The sequence below is a fragment of the Labeo rohita genome, chromosome 5 (assembly GCF_022985175.1).
Source record: "Labeo rohita strain BAU-BD-2019 chromosome 5, IGBB_LRoh.1.0, whole genome shotgun sequence".
NCBI classification, from domain to species: Eukaryota; Metazoa; Chordata; class Actinopteri; order Cypriniformes; family Cyprinidae; genus Labeo; species Labeo rohita.
The window spans coordinates 24,521,321-24,545,543 of record NC_066873.1 but is presented as its reverse complement, the minus strand read 5'-3'; the positions used below and the strand labels follow the sequence as shown (position 1 = coordinate 24,545,543).

The window sequence follows — 24,223 nt, the reverse complement described above, 5'->3', positions numbered from 1 at the left end:
CCTCGGTTGTATAATAGAGATATTCAAGAGCAGAAATAAGATCATGCCAACCTCATTATTCAGAGACCACCTGCTTCATTGCCTTCTAAATAAAATGTGCTAGATAAAATAAAGAAGTGTTCCAGATTAATAATGTGTTTTTGTGCAGGTTGAATTTACAAAGCCGTACTCCCACTCTGTTTATAGCAGTATATTGCTTTTGTTCTGTGCCGCACAGCCCGCAAGCTGAGGAAGATCGGACAGATGAAAGGTCCGGAGGAGGTCGGCCCCTCTCATGGCCCATCAGAGGCAGTCCAGTGCCTGTCGCCCAAGCCTAGCCTGACGTTCCACTCGCAGTTGATCTTCCTGAACATCCTGGAGGCCATCGAGCCCGAGGTGGTCAACGCCGGCCATGATCACGCTCAACCTGACTCTGCATCCGCTCTCCTCACCAGCCTTAACGAGTTGGGAGAGAGGCAACTTGTCAAGGTAGTGAAATGGGCCAAAGGACTTCCAGGTAATTTAAGCGTGTCAGATTTTCACTTATTTCAGTTATGCAGTGTTGCTTTTTTTTAAAAGGGTCAGTAACATGATTTTTATTAATAATAAATGCAAAAAAAATACAGATTTGATTACACCTCTTCTATGATGAGCATGCTTTTAATTTCTGGATCAAAAATTCTTTTTTTTTTTTTTCTGTAGAAATATAATCAAAAAAGGTGAAGATGTCATAATGAAGAAAATATTTTTTGAAAGTTTGAATGCAGTTATGTTCAAGTAGTATTCTTTTTTTTTTTTTTTTTAAATCAACAACACGGCTTTACTGCTTATTATTTAAAAGCTTTATCCACTAAATCAGATTCATGTGGTCAAACATCAGAAACACAAGAAATATGCAGAAACAAAACAGAAAATGAGAAGTAATGAGAGGACCCCTGCAGAAGGTTAATAGAATGTCTTGTGATGCGACCAATGTGTTGAATTTCTACATCAAAAATTCGTTTTGATATTTTTTGTGGAAGTCTAATCAAAAAAGGTCAAGATAGTAAAATGTCATGTGATGCAACCAAACATTGATGTATTTATGAATTAATAATTTATAATATTTGCAAAAAAAGAATAACTTTTTACCTTCAACAATATAATTAAAAATAATGATTAAAATGCATATACTCATATGTATTCAGTAACATGATGCTCATTTATATAAAAAATACATAAATTTGATTATACCTCTTCTGCCATGAACATGTTTTTAATTTCTGGATCAAAAATTCATTTTGAGAGAGATATATATATATATTTATTTATTTTTTTTTTTGAAGAAGAAGAGAAATATGAAATAAGAAATATGCAGAAACATAAAACAGAAAATGATAAGTAACGAAAGGACCCCTGCAGATCCTCAGTAACTCAATCTCTTATATCTGACGTTTGACTTTTTCATTACGAGACAAGGTTAATAAAATGTCTTGTGATGCGACCAATGTGTTTAATTTCTACGTCAAAATTTTGTTTTGATATTTTTTGTAGAAATCTAATCCAAAAAGGTCAAGATAGTAAAATGTCATGTGATGCAACCAAACACTGATGTATTTCTGAATTAATAGTTTATAATATTTGCAAAAAAAAAACTTTTTACCTTCAACAATATAATTACAAAACTTGAAAATAATGATTAAAATGCATATACTCACATGTATTCAGTAACATGATGCTCATTTTTTTGTATCTATTAATTATAAATAAAAAATACATACATTTGATTATACCTCTTCTATGATAAGCATGTTTTTAACTTCTGGATCAAAAATTCATTTTGAGATATATATGTATATATATATTGGTAGAAATATAGTTTGAATGCAGTTGTTTTGAAGTAGTTTGAAATAGTCATTTATTATTTTTTTAAAAAAATCAACAGCACTGCTTTACTGCTTATTATTTAAAAGCTTTTGTCCACTAAATCAGAATCATGTGATTAAACATCATGTAGAAATATGCAGAAACATAAAACAGAAAATGAGAGGTAATGAGAGGACCCCTGCATATCCTCAATAGTCTCTTATATCATAACGTTTGACTTTTTCATTATAAGACAAGCTTAGTAAAATGGCTTGTGATGCAACAAATGTTTTCTGAGCATGTTTTGATGAGCATGTTTTTAATTTCTGGATCAAAAATTCATTTAGATTTTTTTTTTATAGAAATATAATCAAAAAAGGTCAAGATGTCATAATGAAGAAAATATTTTTTTTTTTGAAAGAATAGTTTGAATGCAGTTGTTTTGAAGTAGTTTTTTTTTATTTTTTTTTTATTTTGGAAAACAACAGCAACACTGCTTTACTGCTTATTATTTAAACACTTTTGTCCACTAAATCAGAGTCATATGGTCAAACATCATGCAGAAACATAAAAAAGAAAATGAGAGGTAATGAAAGGACCCCCGCAGATCCTCTTTTTTTTTTTGGAATTAGTCAGTCTCTTATAACATTTGACTTTTTCATTACAAGACAAGATTAGTAAAATGTCATGTAATGCAACCAAACGCTTGATATATTTATGAATTAATAGATAATGATATTTGCAGAAAAAATAGTAATTATAATAATAACTTTTTACCCTCAACAATATAATTACAAACCTTTTTGAAAATAATGCATATATTCGCATGTATTCAGTAACATGATGCTCATTTTTGTATCTATTACAGTTTTTCTCAGTTGTTCAAAAGACTGGTTATAGTGTAATAGCAATCGAGAAAAACTGTAATAATAAATACAAAAAAAAATTTGATTACACCTCTCAAAAATTAATTTTGAGAAAAATGAATATAATAGAAAAGGTCAAGATAACAATGAAGAAAATATTTTTTAAAGAATAATCTGAATACAGTTGGGGATCGTTCTTTTTCTTTATCTGTTACATGCTTAATATTCATTGACACAACAGTCTCCTGCCTAGTGATTCAAGTTGGGACATCAGTGGAGAATTATTTGGATATTTTTTTTCTCACTGATTTAATTATGGGTTGTATTTCCAGTTCAGAGGCTTGAGAGGTGTTGTGTAATCTACTTCACTCTAATGGCTTTGATAAATGGCTTTTTGAAAAGCAAAGGCAGACTTCAGTCGTATGTAAATGCGCTGACAGCAAACCATCAAATGCTGAGAGAAAAATATCAGTAGGGGCGACACAAAGAGAAATGGGTGTGGCTTGACAACAGCCATTTTTTGAAGCTCAGTGTGATCTGTTGATGGAATCAGGTTGATGTGATTGGTTGCAGTCCTCCAATTTCCTGTTATTGATAGCATTAATAAAACTGTGAGGCCTGGCATTTTAATCTGCACTGAATCCAGTGATGAATGTGTTATGAGGGAAGCGAGATCAAGTTTATCCCAGAACGTTCAGCATGTTTCTCCTTTGTTTCCTGAAAGCTGTGCATATGCTGCCTCGTCATCAGCAAACCGTTTTGTTTGGTTAAAGTCGACGTACTGAAAATCCTCTGTTCAGACTGACATGCATTTTTTTCAGAGTACCATCAAGTGAAGTGTGATTCATGGCATGAGCTGAAATAGAGTCGTAAATGAAGTTGGTCTGAAAAAGTAGCGCCGAACTGACAAACTGTAAGCTACAGCCAGCAGAAATATCTCTCCCATCTCCCCCTCTCTCAGGTTTCCGTAACCTGCATGTGGATGATCAGATGACAGTCATACAACACACCTGGATGGGAGTGATGGTCTTTGCTCTGGGTTGGAGGTCCTACAAGAACGCCAACGCGCGGATGCTGTACTTTGCGCCGGACCTGGTCTTCAATGAGTCAGTCTTATTCTCTCTCACATCCGCTCTGCTCTTATTTGCCTGTTTTCTTTTGTGTCCGGCACCCATCGGTGTTCTGCATTGTTGCTTTCTCTCCCTCATTCCATTTTCTTCTTCTGTCCATTTATTTGTCTTGTAAATGTACTAATCCATCATTCCTCACACTCATTTTTCTTTCATTTCTCCTCAGCGGCCCTTTCTCTACCTTATTCCATCTCTCTATCTTCCTCTCTCTCTCTCTCTCGGGCAGGTACATATCTTGTGCTTCATGCACACAATAACAGTCTCGTCGTGGCTGCTTCCAAGATTCATTTATAATTTACTGCTGGCTTATTATGGTGTGGAGGATCTTTGTCACAAACACAATCCCAGGAGAGATTGGATTTTTTGGGGGGCTCACATGCTCTCAATGGCCTTTTTCACCAATTTCTGAAATAGAAGACTTTCTTCCTAAATGCATCTTGGTCGTATCCCATACCGCTACTGCTGACAGAAATTGTGTTTTAGGCATGAAATACATTTAATTTCGTGAGAGATTTAGGAGTCATTAGATGACTGGCCGTATTATTCGGTAGTCAGTACTGTTTTGTAATTAGCAGCTGTTGTGTGTTGTGTCTTTCTTTGTTTGCTTCTTTCTCTCAGTGTATGTCAATTAATCTGCCCCCTATCTGTCAGTCGTAGGATGCATATCTCCAGCATGTACGAGCACTGTGTTCAGATGAAGCACCTCTCGCAGGAGTTTGTGCTGCTGCAGGTCACACAGGAAGAGTTCCTCTGCATGAAGGCCCTCCTCCTTTTCAGCATCAGTGAGTCTACTGCTGTGTGTGTATGTGTGTGCGTGACAGACTGCTTTCTGCCAAAGTACTTGAGGATACTAATACCTAATGACAGATTAAAAGTAATCATAATAATAATTAGAGGCCTACTTCCTGTTTTCTGATGTGAAGGAAATAAAATGTGTTATGTAAACTTATCCAATATAAAATGAGCCAAGCTCTTTAAAAAAAATGACAATATCTAACATCTTGAAATTGTGACTTTAGCCTTTCCGGAGAGCTTTTAGATTGCATTCAACAAATCAAATCAAGCTTGTGAATTGATATTCACTCATTGCAGTATCATTTATTTTAATCATTTAATTTTAAATGGCAAAAACCCAAAATGTAACAGTTTCACATTTTGTGCTCAACCCTGTTACTGCTTAATTTTCCCCAATTATAAAAAAATATAATTATAAATGAACAAAACTTTTGCCCCAAATATACTAGCCGCTGCTGAGTGATAGCTTAGACATAATTTATTATTTAATTTCAATTTTGTTCTATTTTTATATTATTGAATGTTGGTTATTTTATGTTTCTGCTAGAAAATACTAATCACACAAAATAGGGTCGTTTTAACTGTATTAATTTTATTATAGGAACAGCATCACAAAACTTGCAAACCTCTCATTAAATGTACAGAAAATAAAATTCATATAAATTTTATAGGGCCCTATGAAATCTGTTTTATTTTTTATTTTTATTCCGTTTTAATTTTTTCTAGAGTCTGATTTAATGGATAGATTAAAAAATATGAATCAAACAGCATATCTAATTAATTAAAATCATGAAACTTACACAATTTAATAGCAATTTAAAGTTTAACAAAAGTTACATTTTTAAGGCCCTGTGAAATAAGTTTTATTATATTTTTTATTCTCAAATTCAGTTTTATTTGTACCAAATGTTTTCCATTAATTTTCTGGATTCTGTTTTAATGATTGCATTAAATTTAAATAATCAAAAGCGTTTTTAATTAATTGATTTTATAAAAAATGATTTATTTATTTATTCATTAATTCATTCCCCCAAAATACTGTGTTGTGTATTTACATTTTTCTGGTAAATAAATTGCGATAAATACATTTTCTATTTAATCTAATAATATATTTCGGTCACAATTTCTTCAAGTTAAACTTAACTTTAATTTTGACAGATTGCTGTAAAGACCTGATGATATGGGCAGTTCAGCAGATTATGTTTATGTGTTCATGCAGTCATATATTAAAGTGGCTAAAAGCACGGCGAGCATCACACTCGCTTCAGTTTTGTGTGTTGTAAACGTAACCACACATCTGTGCTATTCATTCACACAGAGACATGCAGGATTCACATTTAAATTGTATTTTTGCAGCTTAATATTCACAGACACTACTCTATATCGCTTTTTTATTTAAGTGTGCTGACCTACTCTTGATTTATTTATCCAAAATTTACCTATTTTCCGTGACATTCCGTGTTATACAGTAAATGCTATTTTTATGACTGGAATCTGTCTGCTTTTTTCACATCATGGAAATTATTTATATTATAAGCTTTTAGGTTACTTTAAGTTTTAGCCCCTTTGTACACTATTTGTGGTGTATTTTCTATTTGTATTACAAACAAACAACACCATTACCTCAGTACAGCAACACAACATCAGTACATTTTAATGACAGCATGTTCTTTTTTCAAGTGTATGCAAGTATGTGTGCAAAGTTTTTATTTCTGCTTCTGCAGTTCCAGTGGAGGGGCTGAAGAGTCAGAAGTATTTTGATGAGCTGCGTATGACATATATAAACGAGCTTGATCGTTTAATCAACTATGGCAGGAAGACCAACTGCGCCATGCGCTTCCAGCAGCTGACCCGACTGATGGACTCACTGCAACCAGTTAGTAACACACACACAAATACACAAAAAAACACACAGCGACACCATACACCAAGCATACTGAATATTGGCCCCATGATACGTTACTGTTCAGATGTTTGGTGTCAGTAATATTAATTAATACTTTTATTCAGCAAGGATGCATTAAGTTAATCAAAAGTGACTTTAACATTGTGACAGAACATTCCCATTTCAGATAAATGCTTTCTGTTCATTCTTTTGTTCAAAGAATCCTAAAATATTTATCATGATTTATACAAAAATATATGGAAGAAACTGGAATAATGGCTGCTGAAAATTGAGCTTTGTGTCACAGGAATAAATTACATTTTAAAGTATCTAAAAATAAAAAACATTACTTTTAACTGTAATCATATTTTACAATATTACTGTTTCACTGTATTTTTGATCAAATAAATGCGGCCTTGGTGAGCATAAATCAAAACATTACAAAATCTTACCAACACCAAACTTTTGACCATTAATGTATATTTTCATACACAAATAAGACAAAACCAGACAAATTCACTAAAATGTTATGCTACTTTTGTATGCATGCTTTTTATTCATTAACTCTCTGCAGTCCAGTTTAACCAGGTCTAAATGTGCTGAAATATCATGCACTATATGTAAATTAATTTGTTGTCATTCTTTCCAGCACAAACACACCATTTTATGTAAATTAGGCTCATTATTCATGCACCTTATTTACAAGACTCAGTGCTATTTGCATTTGGCAGATGCTTTGATCCGAAGCGACATACGTTGCATTCAGGGTATACATTTAATCAGTTCATCCATCCCTTAGGACTTCAAGAGATGGTTCACTCAAAAATTTAATTTATATAATTTACTCACCCTGAAGTTGTTTCAAACCTGTATGAATTTTTCTTCTGTGAACACAGATGGTATTTTAAAGAATGTGAGTAACTAAAGAGTTATAGTCATTGTATATTTGTTCCATACTGTTCAAATCAGTGGCTACACTCAACTTGTTTGGTTACCCACTTTCTACAAAATATCTTATTTTGTGTTTAGCAGAAGAAAGAGATTCATACAGGTTTGAAACAACTTTAGACAGTAAATGATGACAGAATTTTTATTTTTGGGTGAACTATCACTTTAATCCCTTAAACGTGGTCGTTGCTACTGCCATGCGCTACCTTCCAGGTTATCCGAATGCCTAATTTACCTAAAGTTGCACTTTTGCCATCTGAGTAAATCGCATTTTTTAATCAGAATTTTACAAACAAGACTTTTGTTGATCAAATTTTTACCAGATTGTGGTAGTGTGCTGCATCGTACACAACTGAACGCTCAGAACTGGCCTGAGATGGAAAGTTCACTACTGATTTTTTGGCTGTGTTTGCGCCATTAACTGATATTAAATCATAAAACAAAACATAGGCAGCACATAGCAATAATGACACTATTAACAAGCACATTCTAGTAAATTCTTCCTGTAATATTAAACATGCCATGATTTTCTCTATCTCTTCATTTTTGCAAGTTGTCGTTTTGCTTATTCTTGTCTCTCCTTTCCCCTCTTTCTCTCTCTTTCTCATTCTCTCCCTCACCCAGATTGTTCAGAAGTTGCACCAGTTCACCTTTGACCTCTTTGTCCAAGCTCGGTCTCTGCCCACAAAGGTCAGCTTTCCCGAAATGATTGCAGAAATAATCTCGGTCCAGGTGCCAAAGATCCTCGCCGGCCTGTCTAAACCAATCCTGTTTCACAAATGACAAGACTACACCCCTGAACCCCTGATCCATACCAACCCCACCCAGGCCACATGAGCCAGTCAGTACGGCCTAATCTAGTTTGATCCAGCCTAAACCAGCCTGTGACGCTTTTAATCTGGACTCGAATCGAGCGACGGGACTGAGAGATACAGATTTTTTTTTGATTTTTCCATTTTTTTTAGAATTTCTCCCCCTCTCTCCCTCCCTTTCTATATCAGTCTCGTCTCTCTCCCCTTTTGAAAAATGGTCCTGAAAAGTAGCGGGACCATTACATCATTACAGTTGTCTATCTTCTCCTCAGAGATCATTTGAGCTCATTTTCTCAAACTGACAGCATGGTGTGAAGCAGGTTTTGTTCTTTCTTTCGACCAGCAGTTATCCTTCAAGAGTTACAGCGTGTTGCCTGGCGGACAGGTTGAAAAAAATATGACAATGAAGTTTCATCTGAGCCCTTAATCAAAAAAAAAGGACATTACGCAGATCTCTCGGAGTCTGTGACCTGTCTCTAATCTCTATGCATCGCAGGATAAAAAGGGTTCAGTTATTGTCCGTGACAGCATGCATAGAGAAATACACCTGAACGTGACAAAAACCCGTGACAGAATCGTTTGTGACTTTTACGCTCTTTTTAGTTAAGACAACACGCTACTAAATACAGTATTACAACAGTATGGAATTCAGTACAGCAGGATGGCTATCAGTCTCCTCCCTGCTTTATTAGTTTATTGATTGTAAAACAAGTGCTTCATTCATTTCTTATGAAATGTGGAGGCTCTTCATAAAAGCTTTTTAAAAGGCATCATTCATTTGGGATCAGACAATTTGTGAGTTTTTAATTCAATCTGAAAATCTATCACCGTTGGGTTTTACCACTAAGAACGAAAGGACAGCACAAAAGAAAAAAAAGAAAGAAAGAGTTGCCTCCTCCAGACAGCAGACTTTTGTTAAGACGGTGCCCTCTTTTGCAACCTGGATATTTAAGTGCAGGTTTTAGGGTATATTGTTGACAGTTTGTACATAGAACATAAATACAGCAACGCTTGGGTCAGCATAGACGATCTTCAATTATATATACGTATATCTATAAATCTATGCATGCTGTCTTCATATCAATCCATCAACAAAACAACAAACAAATAATTGCATGCAAAAGCCCTAGATATTCAAACAAACCAAACTGCATTTCCAGTAAGCTAAATGGATATTGTTAGGAAACGGGATTGTTTCCCATAAAGCTCTTATGAAGTTACTGTCTCTCTCTCTCTCTTTCACTGTCCTTAATGGAAGATTTGGCAAGGTAATGTTCTTGTATATATATGTAAAAGTTAAGCGTGGTTCTTTTCAACCTTTCTATGTGCTAATGTATGGATGTAGTCAATAGTTTTACAGTACAGTTTCTTCTCTTTCCTTTATAGTAAGTGCCACTGAGGGATTTGTATTTCTCCGCGCTAGCAATAAATAATCACATGCTTAACACACTTTTAACGAGCTCTTTTAGAATACCAAAACACGCTTCAAATGGTGCACAGCTTTTAAAAAAAAGGAAAACATAAAAAGAGCTATGCGTATGTGCTAACACGGGACAGTACTGTTATTTCATCAGAAACTCGTACCAAATATCTTAATCACCATCAACTGTCGCAAATCAACGACAAGTGGTGCTAAAGCTCTCCTCTTTATTCACGAGAGTGTTAACAAAATGGTTCTCCCCAAAAACGAATAGTGGCATTTGCTCTCCTCAAGTCGTTCCAAACCTGTATGATTTCTTTCTTCTGTTCAACACACAAAAAAGCTAGCTGTTTGGTGACCAGCATTCTTCAAAATATCATAAAAAAGAGAAACTCAAGAAGTTTGGAACAACATGAGGGTGAGGTAATGAAGACAGATGATCGTTTTTGGGTTAGCTATCGCTTTAAAAGACGAAAAAACAAGGCATATGTGTGTGTTTTTTACTCCGCTTTTGCTTCAATTAAAGCATTCTCTATTTATCTGTCAGAAAGGAACATCTTTACTCGCTTTCCTCATACTCCGGTGCAGCGCGTATTTGCTAGACGTCGTGTCAACGTTTTTCCTCCGCACGCTCTCGGTTTCTAAATGATTGAATAATGCCTGCAGCGTTATGTATGTAGATTACTCTTTAAAGAGCCCCAAAATCGCGGCGCTGTGTTGTCTTTGTCAGGCCTGGGGTGACCTGGGGTGTACTTTCGGCAGAGCACGGAGTTTTCCGCCGAGTTAAAACGACGAGATGTGGTTTAGCTGCTCGAGCTCTTGTCGCCGCGGAGCATGTTGACGGTTTAAATGTGCCAGGCAGAGAATAGGCTGTCAGAGACAGCTCCTCTGAGCTGACAGCACCGAGCACCGCGCAATTACACGCAGGTGTTTACCCATTTAGACGGCCCAAAAGCACTCATTAGAATTTGCAGAACTCCAAACTGCACTTTTACCCTGCCAAAAAAGAGCTCATGACTTTCCCCACAAACATGCTGCGCTTTAGGACGGAGCCGAAGCCAAAAAAAAGTCTGATCACAAAGTCGTTCATTACCCGGCGGACTTTCGGAGAAGGGGATTAGGGGTGAGGGGGACCTTGCATGTGGTTCATTCATACTCGACTTTGCGAGAGACTCGCTCTCTCGCTGTCTTATAATTGTCTGTTTACAATGGAAGGCTTGTAATGTGCGACACTCAGATGTAACACCTCGTTTGGCTCGTTCTGCGCTCGTGAACCGACTCGCGCTTGGATGATCCATAAGCTGATTTGTGACTTTCTTAACACTTCTCTTATGAGCTATGATGTAGAAGTTTGCGTGTTGGTTTTCAATTAAAGTCCTAGGATTTTACTGTTACTGTGTGCGGTGTGGTCAACAAATAGCAAAAGCATATGTGTATGTTTATATGCGCTCTTGTAAATCTGTTAGCAGGCTCTGCTTCGCTGCTCTTGCAAGGTACAAAAAAAGGGGAAGAAAGCAATAAGGACATTTTTTGGTGTCTTTTGCAAAATATTGAATTTGGCCTGTGTTGATGACAAAAAAAGGTTTGCTTGAATCTTACCAATGTTTCTGCTCTCACACGAACAAGAGAACCTAAAGTCTTAATAACAGTCTGCATGTCACCAGGATGCTTCCTGTGGTTATAAATTGGTCTTTCAGTACAAAAGGGAGAAAAAAAGCTACGATTTCTCACCGATACATTTTCCCCAGCAGTGAGGAAAGTCATTTGGCTTTCCAGCGTGTGTAGTGCAAACTTATCTTGACATAAAGTTGTTGTATATGTTGAACTGAGAGCACCAACCACACTGGTTTACAGACACTAAACGTGCTAATGAAACCATATGAATCGTTTGCAGGCAGAGCTGTATCTATTTATGTCCTGTTCCGGCTTTGTAAACCATATAAAAACTCCCATGTATGTAACAATGACTTGGTTTTTTAAACTCTCTTTGCTGGCTGATACGAGCTATTACACGACTAATCATTAGCGAATGCTTTTTTACAGCTTTTTTCTCTGGTGTGAATAATTCCTGTCTTTTCCTGGTGTTACGGGATATTTTTCGCTTTTCCATATGCAGACGGAGGAGCTAAATAGTTTGGCTTTATATGACTAGAAGAGAAGACTCTGGCTTCTTAAACGATGTTTGTTACTTCAATCTTTGTAACTTTATAGTCTTTTTTTACAGCAGTTGTGTGTATGTGTGAGTGGGTGTGTGTGTCTATGCATGCACGCTTTTCGCATATTATTTAGTACTGCTATGTAGTGTTGTATTGACAGTTGTTAACTGACGTTTTCTTTCGAGCAGTTTGCAAACTGATTTCTACTCGTACGGAAAATCGCTTCTCTGATTCCTGTTGTGTAGAGCCTGTGTAAATCGGGTTTGTTTGTGTTTTACCGCTTTCAATTCAATAAAAAACATTTGAAAATCCTGAAAGGGCTTCTCTGCAACTTTTTCAGCAGGCACACCATGAATCGGGTGGACCTAAACAATATCGTGCAAAAGCGACTGGGCACAAGAAGCGTTTGTGCGGTGGGAACTTGTCTAAACTCTTTAGGCTGTGACTTTTTTTGCACTTTGGATTTTGACTGATGCACAGCTGTTTTAATTTAACTGTTTTCCAGAGGTGTGTTTTCCTCCCAATTATTTATTGATTATTATCATGAGGCCATTTCATTGTATAGATTTATTTCTACTCTGGGTCGGCTCGGTGCACTTTCACCTACGGCTTACGTTCGTAAGAAAAAATAAACACACTTTATCATTTTTTTTTTTTTTTTTAGTTTTTTTTTAATAAAGTTGAATTTCCTTGCATCAGTACATTCAAACAAAAAAAACAAGGTTTAGTGACTGTTAGGTATTAAGAGCTTGACGAACACTTTAAGAAACAACAAAATATTTACACAATACATAAAATGGCAATTTGGAGCTTTATGATAATAACATCACATAGGAATGCAAACCAGTCTGCTTCAAATATGAAACTGACTTAAAGTGACCTAAAATTTCATTGCATTGGAAGTACCAAAAACTGACCTCTACTCTTTTTTTTTCTTATTTCCACATTTACAGTTATGTGAAAGTGAGAATGAGACTTCAAATCTTTAGTTTTCACATTCAATATTCACCCTGACCAAAGAAACCGATAAAGGCTCATGTTTCACTCAAAGTTTAAGACTTAAAAGTCTGGTTAAGCTCAATACCGAAACTGATCTCTATATCAGATCATTTAAAAAGAAAAAAGGACAAGAGAGAGGGAGAGAAAAGCTTATTGAAGCACACTTTGCTTTGTGAACTAGTTGAAGAAACAAAAGTTCCTCGATCCCTTTTTTGTTTTTTTTTTGTAGGAGCACCACTAGCGTGTCCCGGCAGATAAAAAGAGAAACGCTTTGCAATTACAGTAACTGCTCTGCTTGTCAGAAACATTTAGAACCAGCACCCAGGTCATTCATCTCCTTCCAGTTACTAATTACTGAGATAATAACAGATAATTAATAGAAGCATGTTCAGCTTCTGCGTAATTAAATACTGATTAGTGTTGATTCAGAATATTATATAATACATCTGGGCAGTACCACCTTCTAAAGTGAAGTCTGTAGTGCGTCTGTAAAATGAGACTGTAAAACCTAAGTCTTATCGGTCTCTTAAGTAGGTCACAGAAAAGGGGAGATACCGAGAGACGCAATGAACGAGAGAACGGGAGGGAGTTTTTCTCTGCTGTGCGCAGGAAGGTCAAAATGTTTAAGAAAGAAAAAAGATTCAATGCTTTCCTTTTGTTCTTTGATCCGAGTAAGAATCAAAGACTTAGTTTTACAGCAAAGTAAGCAAGTGCAGAAATTGGCGGTAAATCACAAAAAAACAGTACCCTTTCCAATTCATTCACAAAGAGGGAAAAAAACTGGAGTCAAGGAGTGTTAATAATTTATCTCTCAAACCCACGACTCGACGCCGGGCTGTGCACATTGTCTCGCGACCACTGATGTGCGTTAATTGGTCCACAAGACATCAATCCACAAGTTGTAGGAGTGATTGGAGGGAAGTTCTTATTTAGTGTTCTGCAAGGATGGACAAGTGACAGTAATTAGCATTAACATCATAGGTTACCTTAATGAAAAAATAAGAATGAGTATGCCGTACCTCATCTCTAGAAGCTGCAGGTGAGGCATTTGGAGACGAGCTGCGGGACACAAAACAGTAAGTTATGAATTTAATTCTTTTCAGCAACTTAAAAGGATAGTTCAGCAAATAAAGAACATTCATTCATTAGTTTAACTCATGTTGTTCCAAACCCATTAGATGTTTTTGTTTTTCTCTTAATGTGGAAAATTGTGGGGGGAAAAAAATGTAATTACTTCAGAATCTGTTTTGCCATTACAAAGGGCCGAGTTCCAAAAACGGTCCTAAAAGCACCAAACTATGACTTGTGACGAAACTTTATGTTGTCAAAACTGCACCATATTAATTTGTGACGTGTAAGTTATGGAAAACGTACAGGTCACAAATCAATATGGTGCAGTTTTGATGTCATAGACATGGTCGATAGGATTTTTATTGTTAACTAAAAATATATCTATTATAAAACATTTTTGTTCATTAAAATTAAATAAATTGTAACTATTAAATACATTGAAAAAAATCTTACCATGACAACTAACTGAAATAAGTTTGTTGAAGCACTAAAACTATTATCTATAGTGTTCATTTTGTCAGCTATTTTCTTTTATTTTGTCTTAGTCTGGTGTCAAATGTAACTTTTAGTAACTATGGCCTGGTTTCAGAGACAGGGTTTAGACTAAGCCAGGATTAGGCTATAGTTCAGTTTTTATGGACATGCTTAGAAAAAGCACATTACTGGTGTGCATCTTGAGACAAAACAAAGGCACTGCTATATTTTTAGATTGGTCAGTGCAAGTTTCTTTTAGCTGAAACAGCTCAGACTAGGAATAAGCCTTGTCTGTGAAACCGGGGATAAATGTCTGAGAATTTTAGTCTACTTCTAGTCGGTGGAAACGTTTGCATTTTCGTCATATTTTCGTCTTGTTGTATAATGGTTAAAATGATATAAAAAATATATTATTTTGCTCAATTTTAATTGCAATGATTGTTTTCATTTGGGACTTTTATTTTTGAATTTCATCAGAAGTTGTTCTTTCACCAATAAGCACAAATCAACAGAATATCGACTCATATGCATGGGTTATTTTACCTCATTCTATGTACAGATTTATAACAGGATATCAATTAGAGGCTAAATAAATACCAAAGACTTCAGATATACAGTGGCATGTGAAAGTTTGGGAACCCCTTGCAGAATCTGTGAAAATGTTAATCATTTTAACAAAATATACAAAATGCATGTTATTTTTTATTTAGTACTGTCCTTAGTAAGATATTTTACATGAAAGATGTTTACAAGATGTCCACAAGACAAAAAAATGGCTGAAATGATAAAAAAAAAAAAGCTTTCAAAAGTTTGGGAGCCCTTGGTTCTTTTACCTGGATGATCTACGACTGTTTATTTGTTTTGTGATGGTTGTTGATGAGTCCCTTGTTTGTTCTGAATGGTTAAACTGAGCACTGTTCTTCAGAAAAATCCTCCAGGTCCTACAGAGTCTTCAGTTTTCCAGCATCTTTTTTATATTTGAACCCTTTCAAGCAGTGATTGTATGATTTTGAGATCCATCTTTTCACACTGAGGACAATTGAGCGACTCGAACACAACTATTAAAAAAAGGTTCAAACATTCACTGATGCTTTAGAAGGAAAGACAATGCATTAAGAGCCGGGGGGTGAAAACTTTTGAATTTGAGGATCAAGGTAAATTGTACTTAATTTGTATTTTCAGTTGCTTCCGAAGGGCAGTACTAAATGGGAAAAAATCATATTTCAACAAAATAAGAAAAATTTGGACATTTTCATCCTGTTCAAAAGTTTTCATCCCCGGCTCTTAATAAATTGTTTCTCCTTCTGGAGCATCAGTGAATGTTTGAACCTTTTTTAATAGTTGTGTTTGAGTCCCTCAGTTGTCCTCAGTGTGAAAAGATGGATCTCAAAATCATACAATCACTGCTTGAAAGGGTTCAAATATGCAAAAGATGCTGGAAAACTGGAGGATTTTTCTGAAGGACAGTGCTCAGTTTACCTGTTCACAATAAACAAGGGACTCATGAACAACCATCACAAAACAAAAAAACAGCTGTAGATCATCCAGGTTACCACACACAGTATTAAGAACCAAGGGTTCCCAAACGTTTGAAGGGGGTTATTTTAATAATTTCAGTTTTTTTTTTTGTCTTGTGGACTATATGTAAACATCTTTTATGTAAAATATCTTACACAAGACAGTACTAAATACTAAAAAATAAATGGGTGCCAGATTGCATAAAGTAAATGCAGGACAGAGTACACATGTATTGAACAGAAAAGCTCTGATTAGAGGATTTGAGCTCTTGATATCTGGCAACCGCAAGCATGAACGCTCGCATAATCGTGTCTGAAATGTTTTGGCTCCACTTTTTTTCAACAAAAATAAAAAGGTTTTGGTAAAGTTCTATTAACTACATTTTAGTCTCGTGTTTTTCGTCGCCAATATAGCATGTTGATATAGTCTTCAGTTATTGTTCAATGACTTTATTATTGCCTCATTGTCTTGTTTTAGTCACGAGGAAGAACTTAATTGACAAACATTTTTCGTTGTAGATTTCGCAAAATTAACACTAACTAAAATTGAACTAAAACTACAATTGACTCTTCGCAGGGTCAATTAACAAGCGATCTGACTATTCATAATGCCACTTTTGTTCAACAAACAACCCAGACAGGAGAGTAGATAAACGTCGGTGGACTTGAACTTGAAAAATGGTGTGTACTGATGTCTTTTCACAGTTAAAACAAGATACCTTCTGATGTTCTTCCATGTTTATTTCATGCTATATAACTAGTAAAGAAGAGATGATCAGTGTTGCTTGAACTGAGATGCTACAGCAATCTGTTTATTGTTTGAATTTCTTAAAAAATGGCCAAATTTGAAAGCTGAGACTTTGTTTCATACCTAAAGTAACCTGCTTTGTCTTATCTCTCGGATATTGTCAATGATCTGTAGCGTGAGACCGCCATGGCAAAGTGAAGTTTTGACGCCATAAAGTTTTGTCACAAAACATGGTCAACAGGATTTGTATTGTTAACTGAAACTAAAACTAATAAAAAACGAATTAAAATAAAATATATTACATGAAAAACTTACCTTGGCAACTAACTGATATAAGTTTGTTGAAGCACTAAAATTATGAACTAGAAATACATAAAAACTAAATTTTAAGTAAAAATAATATAACTGACTTGTCTATTTGTGACCCTGGACCACAAAACCAGTCTTAAGTCGCTGGGGTATATTTGTAGCAATTGCCAAAAATACATTGGCTGCGTCCGAAAGCTATAAAATTCAGAGGCAGCATTCCAAGGCAGGAAGGCATCAAGGCACGTCCGAATTCTAATTCTGCTTCACTTCCTGTCTCCGGAGGTTCCTTCTTCTGATGGAATTTTGAAGGCAGCATAGATGTATCCTTCGCTGCCTTCGATTTCCCACAATCCTGTGCGTGTGCGTCATATAGGCTATATAAATAAAGATATTCTGGTGAAATTAGACTTTATATAATAGATGAGATCTTGACCATGATATACTTTATGAATCGTAATAGTGTAAAAAGCATGATAAATAATATTGTTTGTAATAGTAGTATTTAATAAAATGTTAAAAGGGTTCAAATGAGTAGTGAATAGGAATAATATTTACAATATACTACCAATAATAACGAAACAGCCACTAATAACAACGACCTGTTCTGCAATATTACTTGCATCATTGCTTTTATTTTTTTAAGCAAAAAGTAACTGCCAGTCCTCTTCTCCGACGCACAGACCGTCGGTGGGTAATGACCTTGAGGTCTTTATGTATTACTTGTGTATTATGTATAACTGTATAAGATCGTTTTTCTACAAAATCTACAATTTAACCGTTAGGTAACCTAGCAACGGCGTCACATTCTGCTGCCTCTGAAGTCTGTCCGAAAGTGTTTCTAGAGTTGCCTTCGCAGCCTTCGAAGTCACTGCCTCATAAGGCAGCGAGGCAGCAAGTCAGCTGACTAGGCTTTCAGACGCAGCCATTGTATGGGTCAAAATTATTGATTTTTCTTTTATGGCAAAAATCATTAGGAAATTAAGTAAAGATCATGTTTCATTTTTGATCAGTCATATACATTGTTAATAACATTATTTGAAGAACTTTAAAGGCAATTTTCTCAGTATTTTGATTTTTTTGCACCCTCAGATTCCTGATTTTTAAATAGTTGTATCTCACCCAAATATTGTCCCATCCTAACAAATCAATGCATCAGTGGAAAGCTTATTTATTCAGCTTTCAGCCTTATGACTGGTTTTGTGATCCAGGGTCACATTTGATTGTCTACAATTGAAACCTAAACAGTAATGTTTAAAAAGAATTTAAGTGAGTACTAAAATAAGGAATCCTCAAAATTCTCCTTTTGTATTCCAATGAAAACAGCAGCAGACGGATTTGGAACCACATGAGGATGAGAAAACGACCGGAATTTTCATTTTAGGCCTTTAAAGTGTCACTTACACTTACACTGTCAACGGTACGTTAGATTTTATGCGCATGAAATATGGGCACCTGCGTGGCGAGCACTGCGCACGAGCTCGCGAAACGAGTGAGGTGTGTGGTGCTCCATTACTGTTCGTTTTTGTTAACTTTGATGCTTTGCATTGGTCAAATCTTTCATCTTAGTATCCTCTGAGAGTTCCCTCAGGGATGTGTTCTAGCATTGTAAAAGGCCTTGAACTTGAACTACACCAGCGTGTGCGCGCGATCTTGGACGCCAGCCACGAGCAGTGAAGAGAATCCTCCAAAACTCGAACAGACAGCCAAACTGCTCATCATCTCATACTTCATAATTCAGGATTTGGTAAAAGATCAGCTCATACTGATTTTAGATTACACACACGCAAACCGTCCATACACAACCTAATATCTCAGCAGTAGCTCGCTACTGACTGCAAAAGTTATCTGTACTTTCCTGTTGTGTCTAGGAATACTTTACAGGGACTGTAGCCTTATTTGAACTTTTGTGCTTAAAAGAATAGTTCAGCCAAAAATGACAATTCTGTCATCAGTTTTGGTTACCATTGACTTCAATCATATGAAATAACAAATACTGAGACATTTCTCAAATTATCATCTTTTATGTTCCAGAGGAGAAAGAAAGTCATACGTTTGATACGTTGGCGAGTAAATGAAGACTGAATTTTCATTTTTGGCTTAAACTGTTCCTTTCAGTTCAACCAGAAATTAAAAGCCTGTCATTATTTTGCTCAATTGTATGACTTTCTGTTTTCTGTGGAACTAAATGGAGAAATGTGAAGAATGTTGCTCTTCATCATGCAGTAAAAATGACTGAGCACTGAAACTTTCAGGCATCTAAACGGACACAAAGACACCATAAAAGTATCACTGAACTGGTTCAATTTATGACCAGGGGATGTCAAGCTCCAAAAGTATCCAAAAAAAAAAAAAAAAAATCAAAATGTTTTTTTATACGACTCGTGCGTCATATTCGAAATTGAAGACATTATTCCACATAAAGACATTATTTACCTGATAATCTCCAATGAGCTGTTAACTGCTGTGCTGAGTCACTGAACTGGACTGAATCAGTCTGATTTGTGAGTACGGTATTCACATAAATGATTCATTTACAATTATGTGAGTACGGTATTCACATAAATGATTCATTTACAATTACACATTGGTCAGATGCTTTTATGCACTGAATTCAAGGAACACATTTTATTTAATTCATGTATTTCCTGGGAATCAAACCCGTGTGCTTGGTGTTTCTAGCGCTATATTGATGGAGCTACAGAAACACTCAGATCACTGATTCAAATTCACAATACTGATTCAAATCAATTTATTGAAAAGATTCAGCCTAAAAAAACGATTGCTCGTGACGTTCGATCAGACGTGAGCGAGAACAGAGTGTTCCTCACACAAAGCTATTGTATGACGAAGCAGACTTGGAATATCTAGTAGCGCGTGAGTCATACTGACCAATTTTATGACAGTTTTATGGTGTTTTACATCCTTTTTGAAGCTTAAAAAATGGATTCATTGGAATTTGCTTGGAAATCAGTATTCTTCAACATTTCTCATGTTGCGTTCAACGAAAGAAAGAAAGAAAGAAAGAGCTTGAAACAACATTCGAATTGACTAAATGATGACGGAATTGTTCAGATGAGCTATTCCTTTAAGCCAAAGGGTTCAAATAAGGCTACTGTGCTTGTAGGTGCAAATCTGAGCGTGTGTGTTTTAAGAGCGTGTGCTTGTTACCCTTTTCCCAGACGTGGATCGAATTACCTGCTCTAAAGTACCCTTCTATTTGAAAGGTTTAAACTAAACAACCGATCGGATGTATGTCTAGTCTTTTTTATTTGGTCTGTAACACAAGGACTTTCAGCATGTGGTCTTATATTAAATACAACTTTATTTAAAAGCACCACATCAAAAGCGCATTGAGTTTTACTGGCTCCGCTCTAAGTGAGGTCAGGCAGCTGCTGGAAACAATGAAAGGTTCACACACACACACTCTCTTGAGCCAGCACATGCCCTCACATACGTACCTCCCCATCTGCCTGGAAGCGTTCTCAAAAAATTTGGTTTTGGAGGCGACACTATAGGGAAAGAGAAAAAGAAGAATCCATCAATACATTGCTGATCGCGAACGTAAATTATCTATTGGGATGGTTCGGAATGAGACAAGACTGAATAGAACTATTTTGTCCATATTTTTTACATTTTGTTCATGTTTACATGCTGTGAAGAATATTCCAAACACGCTTGATCAGATTACATTAATCAGAAAATGCTGCAGTCTTTTCTGAGGTTGAAGTTGGAATCTTCAATCCCAAATGTGGAAATGTGTGTTTTGAGGTCCGAGTTACTCTTTGCACTAAATCTCAGTTACATGTACTGACATTTGCAATGACTCTCAGCATTTGTGCATGTGTATCTGCATTTGAAACTGTTGTTTTAGTTAAGGACAGTGTGAGGATATCTGACAGAGCACACAAATACACAAGCACACACTAAGAAGCAGAGCTAATGTGCTGTATGTATTTTATTTTGTCAAGCAAAATTCTACTTCACTTTACTCTGAAATTTTAGTCTATAAAAATAAATATTTCGATGACAAATATTAATTTATATCCACTATCGGTCAAAAGTATTTGAACAGTAAGATGTTTTTTTAAAGAAGTCTCTTCTGCTCACCAAGCCTGCATTTATTTGATCTAAAGTACAGCAAAATTTTGAACAATTTTGAAGTGTTTTTACTATTTAAAATAACTGTTTTTATATATTTTAACATGTAAATTATTCCTGTGATCAAAGCAACATTTTCAGCATCATTACTTCAGTCTTCAGTGTCACATTATCCTTCAGAAATCATTCTAATATGCTGAATTGCTGTTTAAGAAACATTTATTTTTATTATCATCAATATTTAAAACAGCCGAGTACATTTTTCAGGATTCTTTGATAAATAGAAAGATCCAGAGATCAGAATTTATCTGATAAATGCTGTTCTTCTGAACTTTCTATTCATCAAAGAAGCCTGAAAAAAATTAGCTGTTTTCAACATAATAATAATAATAATAATAAATGTTTTTTGAGCAGCAAATCAGAATATTATTGTGACTGGAGTAATGATGCTAAAAATTCAGCTTTGAAATCACAGGAATAAAGTACATTTTAAAATACATTCAAATAGAAATCAGTTATTTTAAATAGTAAAAATACTTTCAAATTTGACTGTTTTTGCTGTACTTTGGATCAAATAAATCCAGGCTTGGTGAGCAGAAGAGACTTCTTGAAAAAAACATTAAAAATCTTGCTGTTCAAAAACTTTTGACTGGTAGTGTATTTTTATTTTACAAAACTGTTAGTGATATTTAAATTGTCTACAAACCAAATCAGTCATTTTAAATGAAATAAGTGAATTTAGGCATCACAACATTATAATGTACAGTATGAAATATGCTGTACTTTAGCTGAAATAAATCCAGGCTTGGTGAGCAGAAGAGATTTCTTTAAAAACATTAAAAACCCTACTCTTCAGACTGGTCGTGTATGCATTACAAAAACACTTGAGCTCTTAAAATAATAGTATGAATATTACAATTTTTATACATGTATTTGAGTGAGTTAACTTGCTATCAGTTCAGTTCAAGTCCATATCTGATCTGATTATGCATATTACCCTGTTTTTTCCACATTTTTCCTCTTCTAAAATTGTAAGTGCATTATTAGCATCTTGCATTGTTGTTCTAAGGTCATATTTTTCATAGACTATTTTAAAATGATTTAGTTTTCCCAGTAATTCTGTTGATGAGTAAGACACCTCTGTGCTTACACTTGTGAAGACCCCCATTAGACTTATTGTTTTAAACTAATTATAATTACTGCACCTTTAATTTGATTTTAAGTAAGACGTTCATATTTTTATTTGTGTGTAGATGTTTTATTAGTAGTAGTAGTATTAATCTTCCTACAAGTTGTTTATTAACATTTTGCAGTAAATTTGGCCTTCACGAATAAGCAATGCAGGAACACACGCCTCGTTTTCAACAGAGAAGAAATTTAGAGACCATACCACAAAACAGCAAAAAAAAATCAACTCATCCTGTGGTCTATCACAAGAATGAGAGAGCCAATATACTTCAGTGTATGTGTGTTTTCAGGAGAAATTTGATTGAAGCCTATCTAAGATAAGACACATGAGACTGCTTGACACCGTGGCCAGCACACCCACATGTTTTCTCAGACCCAGAGTCTAAGATTACCGTTCCCTGCTCCTGCTCATAGAATGGTAATTATGAGGATATGACAAGCTGAAACTCATACTTGATTGAAGATTAGCAGTCGATACAGATAAAGTCTGCTGTACGTACCATATTTACAGTGGCTTGCGAAAGGATTCAGAAACTTCACTAACTCCCTCAGTTTACTCAATCCCTGCAAATCCTGCAATGAAATTGAGCTCTACGGGATATTTGTATTTCCAAGCACTGAATTTCAACATTATTTTAATGTGGCTGTCGAGAAATTGAAAGTGTTTTTTGTTGTTGTTGTTAAAAACTGAAACTAATTGTTTAAGAATTTAATCCTGTTGTTTAGTTACACAGATGAAAAAACAACTCTGTTAATAAGGACACAAATGCCGTCGAATTAACTTCTACCTGTGAACCATTAAAATAACTGTAGCATTTTCTAGATTAAAACCCCACAGTTAAGGGATCGTTATCCTAGCTGCGATTCTTAAGGACCGCTGTGAAAACGACTTGTTAAGAGCATTCCCGTGTCCGAGTTAAAGTAAAACAAATGCATACATTTTGGAAAAACATATAAAACTATATCTGTGTTTGGATATCCCAGTGAGCACCGTCGGTTGGTTTGGTTGGCCTAATAAGCCACCCAGATGCTACCTAGAAAAGGTCATTCCTCAAAAGTGTGTGATCCAGGAAACTTCCAAGAGGAGCACAGAGAGGCCAACAATCACTCTGCAGGATCTGCAGCGTTCATTGGTTGACAACGGAGTAAACGCGCACCAGCCAACCATTGCAATAGTCCTGTAAAACACTGGCCTGTATGGGTAGGGTGGCAGCAAGGAGCCATTCCTCAAAAAGAATCATGCGAAAGCATGTCAGGAGTTTGCTGCAATGTGGGCAACCATCAGATCTTGGTCAACCTAAAACAATCCGGGTGGTACAAATCTACAGTATATCTGTCCACGCCACCAAGAAAACACCATCCATATGCTAAAGTACTGCGGTACCATCATGTAGGGCTTCTCTTCATCAACAAGAACTGGACATATTCATCAAAACAAGAGGAAGTATGGGCGATGCAAAAAACAGGTACTACAATTTTGGGCTGCAAAATTAATAGCAATTCGAAATGTGCAAACATTAAAGCACAAATGTTGACACTGTCGTGAATTGAAAGGAAATCCCTCTGCTAACTACATTTCTGACTAATGGTTGAAAAACCTTTAGAACTATTAATAACACACAGCTATTTCTTTAACCCTTAAATGCATACCTCGGGTCGTTAGTGACCAGTGACGTCATTTGCTACCCTCTGCCTCCTTCATTTTTTTAGGTTTGACATCAACTTTCTTAGCATTCCTCAATTTATTAATTCTAAACAATATAACAAGAAAAAAATTATCAAATATAAATGAATATCTGTTTTCTGATTCATTTTTTGTAAAAAGTGTATAGTGTGTAACAGTGTAAGTATATTTTTTGTGTGCAAAAAATGTGTATCCGATGACTCAATACATGCAATTCACCTTTATTCCTCGAGGTGGCACTGTTTGATGGGCAATAATGACGTGGTGTTTCACTCATAATTATTACTGTCATAAAACAA

General features: G+C 35.5%; 2 protein-coding genes across 2 annotated transcripts in view; one reads left to right on the top strand and one right to left on the bottom strand.

The window, feature by feature from the left end:
• ar (androgen receptor) overlaps nucleotides 1-11,868 on the top strand; it is a 92,557-nt gene extending 80,689 nt beyond the window's left edge. The window contains exons 4-8 of the mRNA XM_051109502.1: nucleotides 218-496; nucleotides 3,652-3,796; nucleotides 4,472-4,602; nucleotides 6,340-6,491; nucleotides 8,073-11,868. Coding sequence (XP_050965459.1) covers nucleotides 218-496; nucleotides 3,652-3,796; nucleotides 4,472-4,602; nucleotides 6,340-6,491; nucleotides 8,073-8,231 — 866 coding nt within the window. The 3' untranslated portion in view covers nucleotides 8,232-11,868. The remainder of the gene's footprint in view (nucleotides 1-217; nucleotides 497-3,651; nucleotides 3,797-4,471; nucleotides 4,603-6,339; nucleotides 6,492-8,072) is intronic.
• Nucleotides 11,869-12,941: 1,073 nt separating this feature from the next.
• ophn1 (oligophrenin 1) overlaps nucleotides 12,942-24,223 on the bottom strand; it is a 45,009-nt gene continuing 33,727 nt past the window's right edge. The window contains 3 exon segments of the mRNA XM_051109503.1: nucleotides 12,942-13,772; nucleotides 13,855-13,894; nucleotides 20,413-20,463. Coding sequence (XP_050965460.1) covers nucleotides 13,761-13,772; nucleotides 13,855-13,894; nucleotides 20,413-20,463 — 103 coding nt within the window. The 3' untranslated portion in view covers nucleotides 12,942-13,760.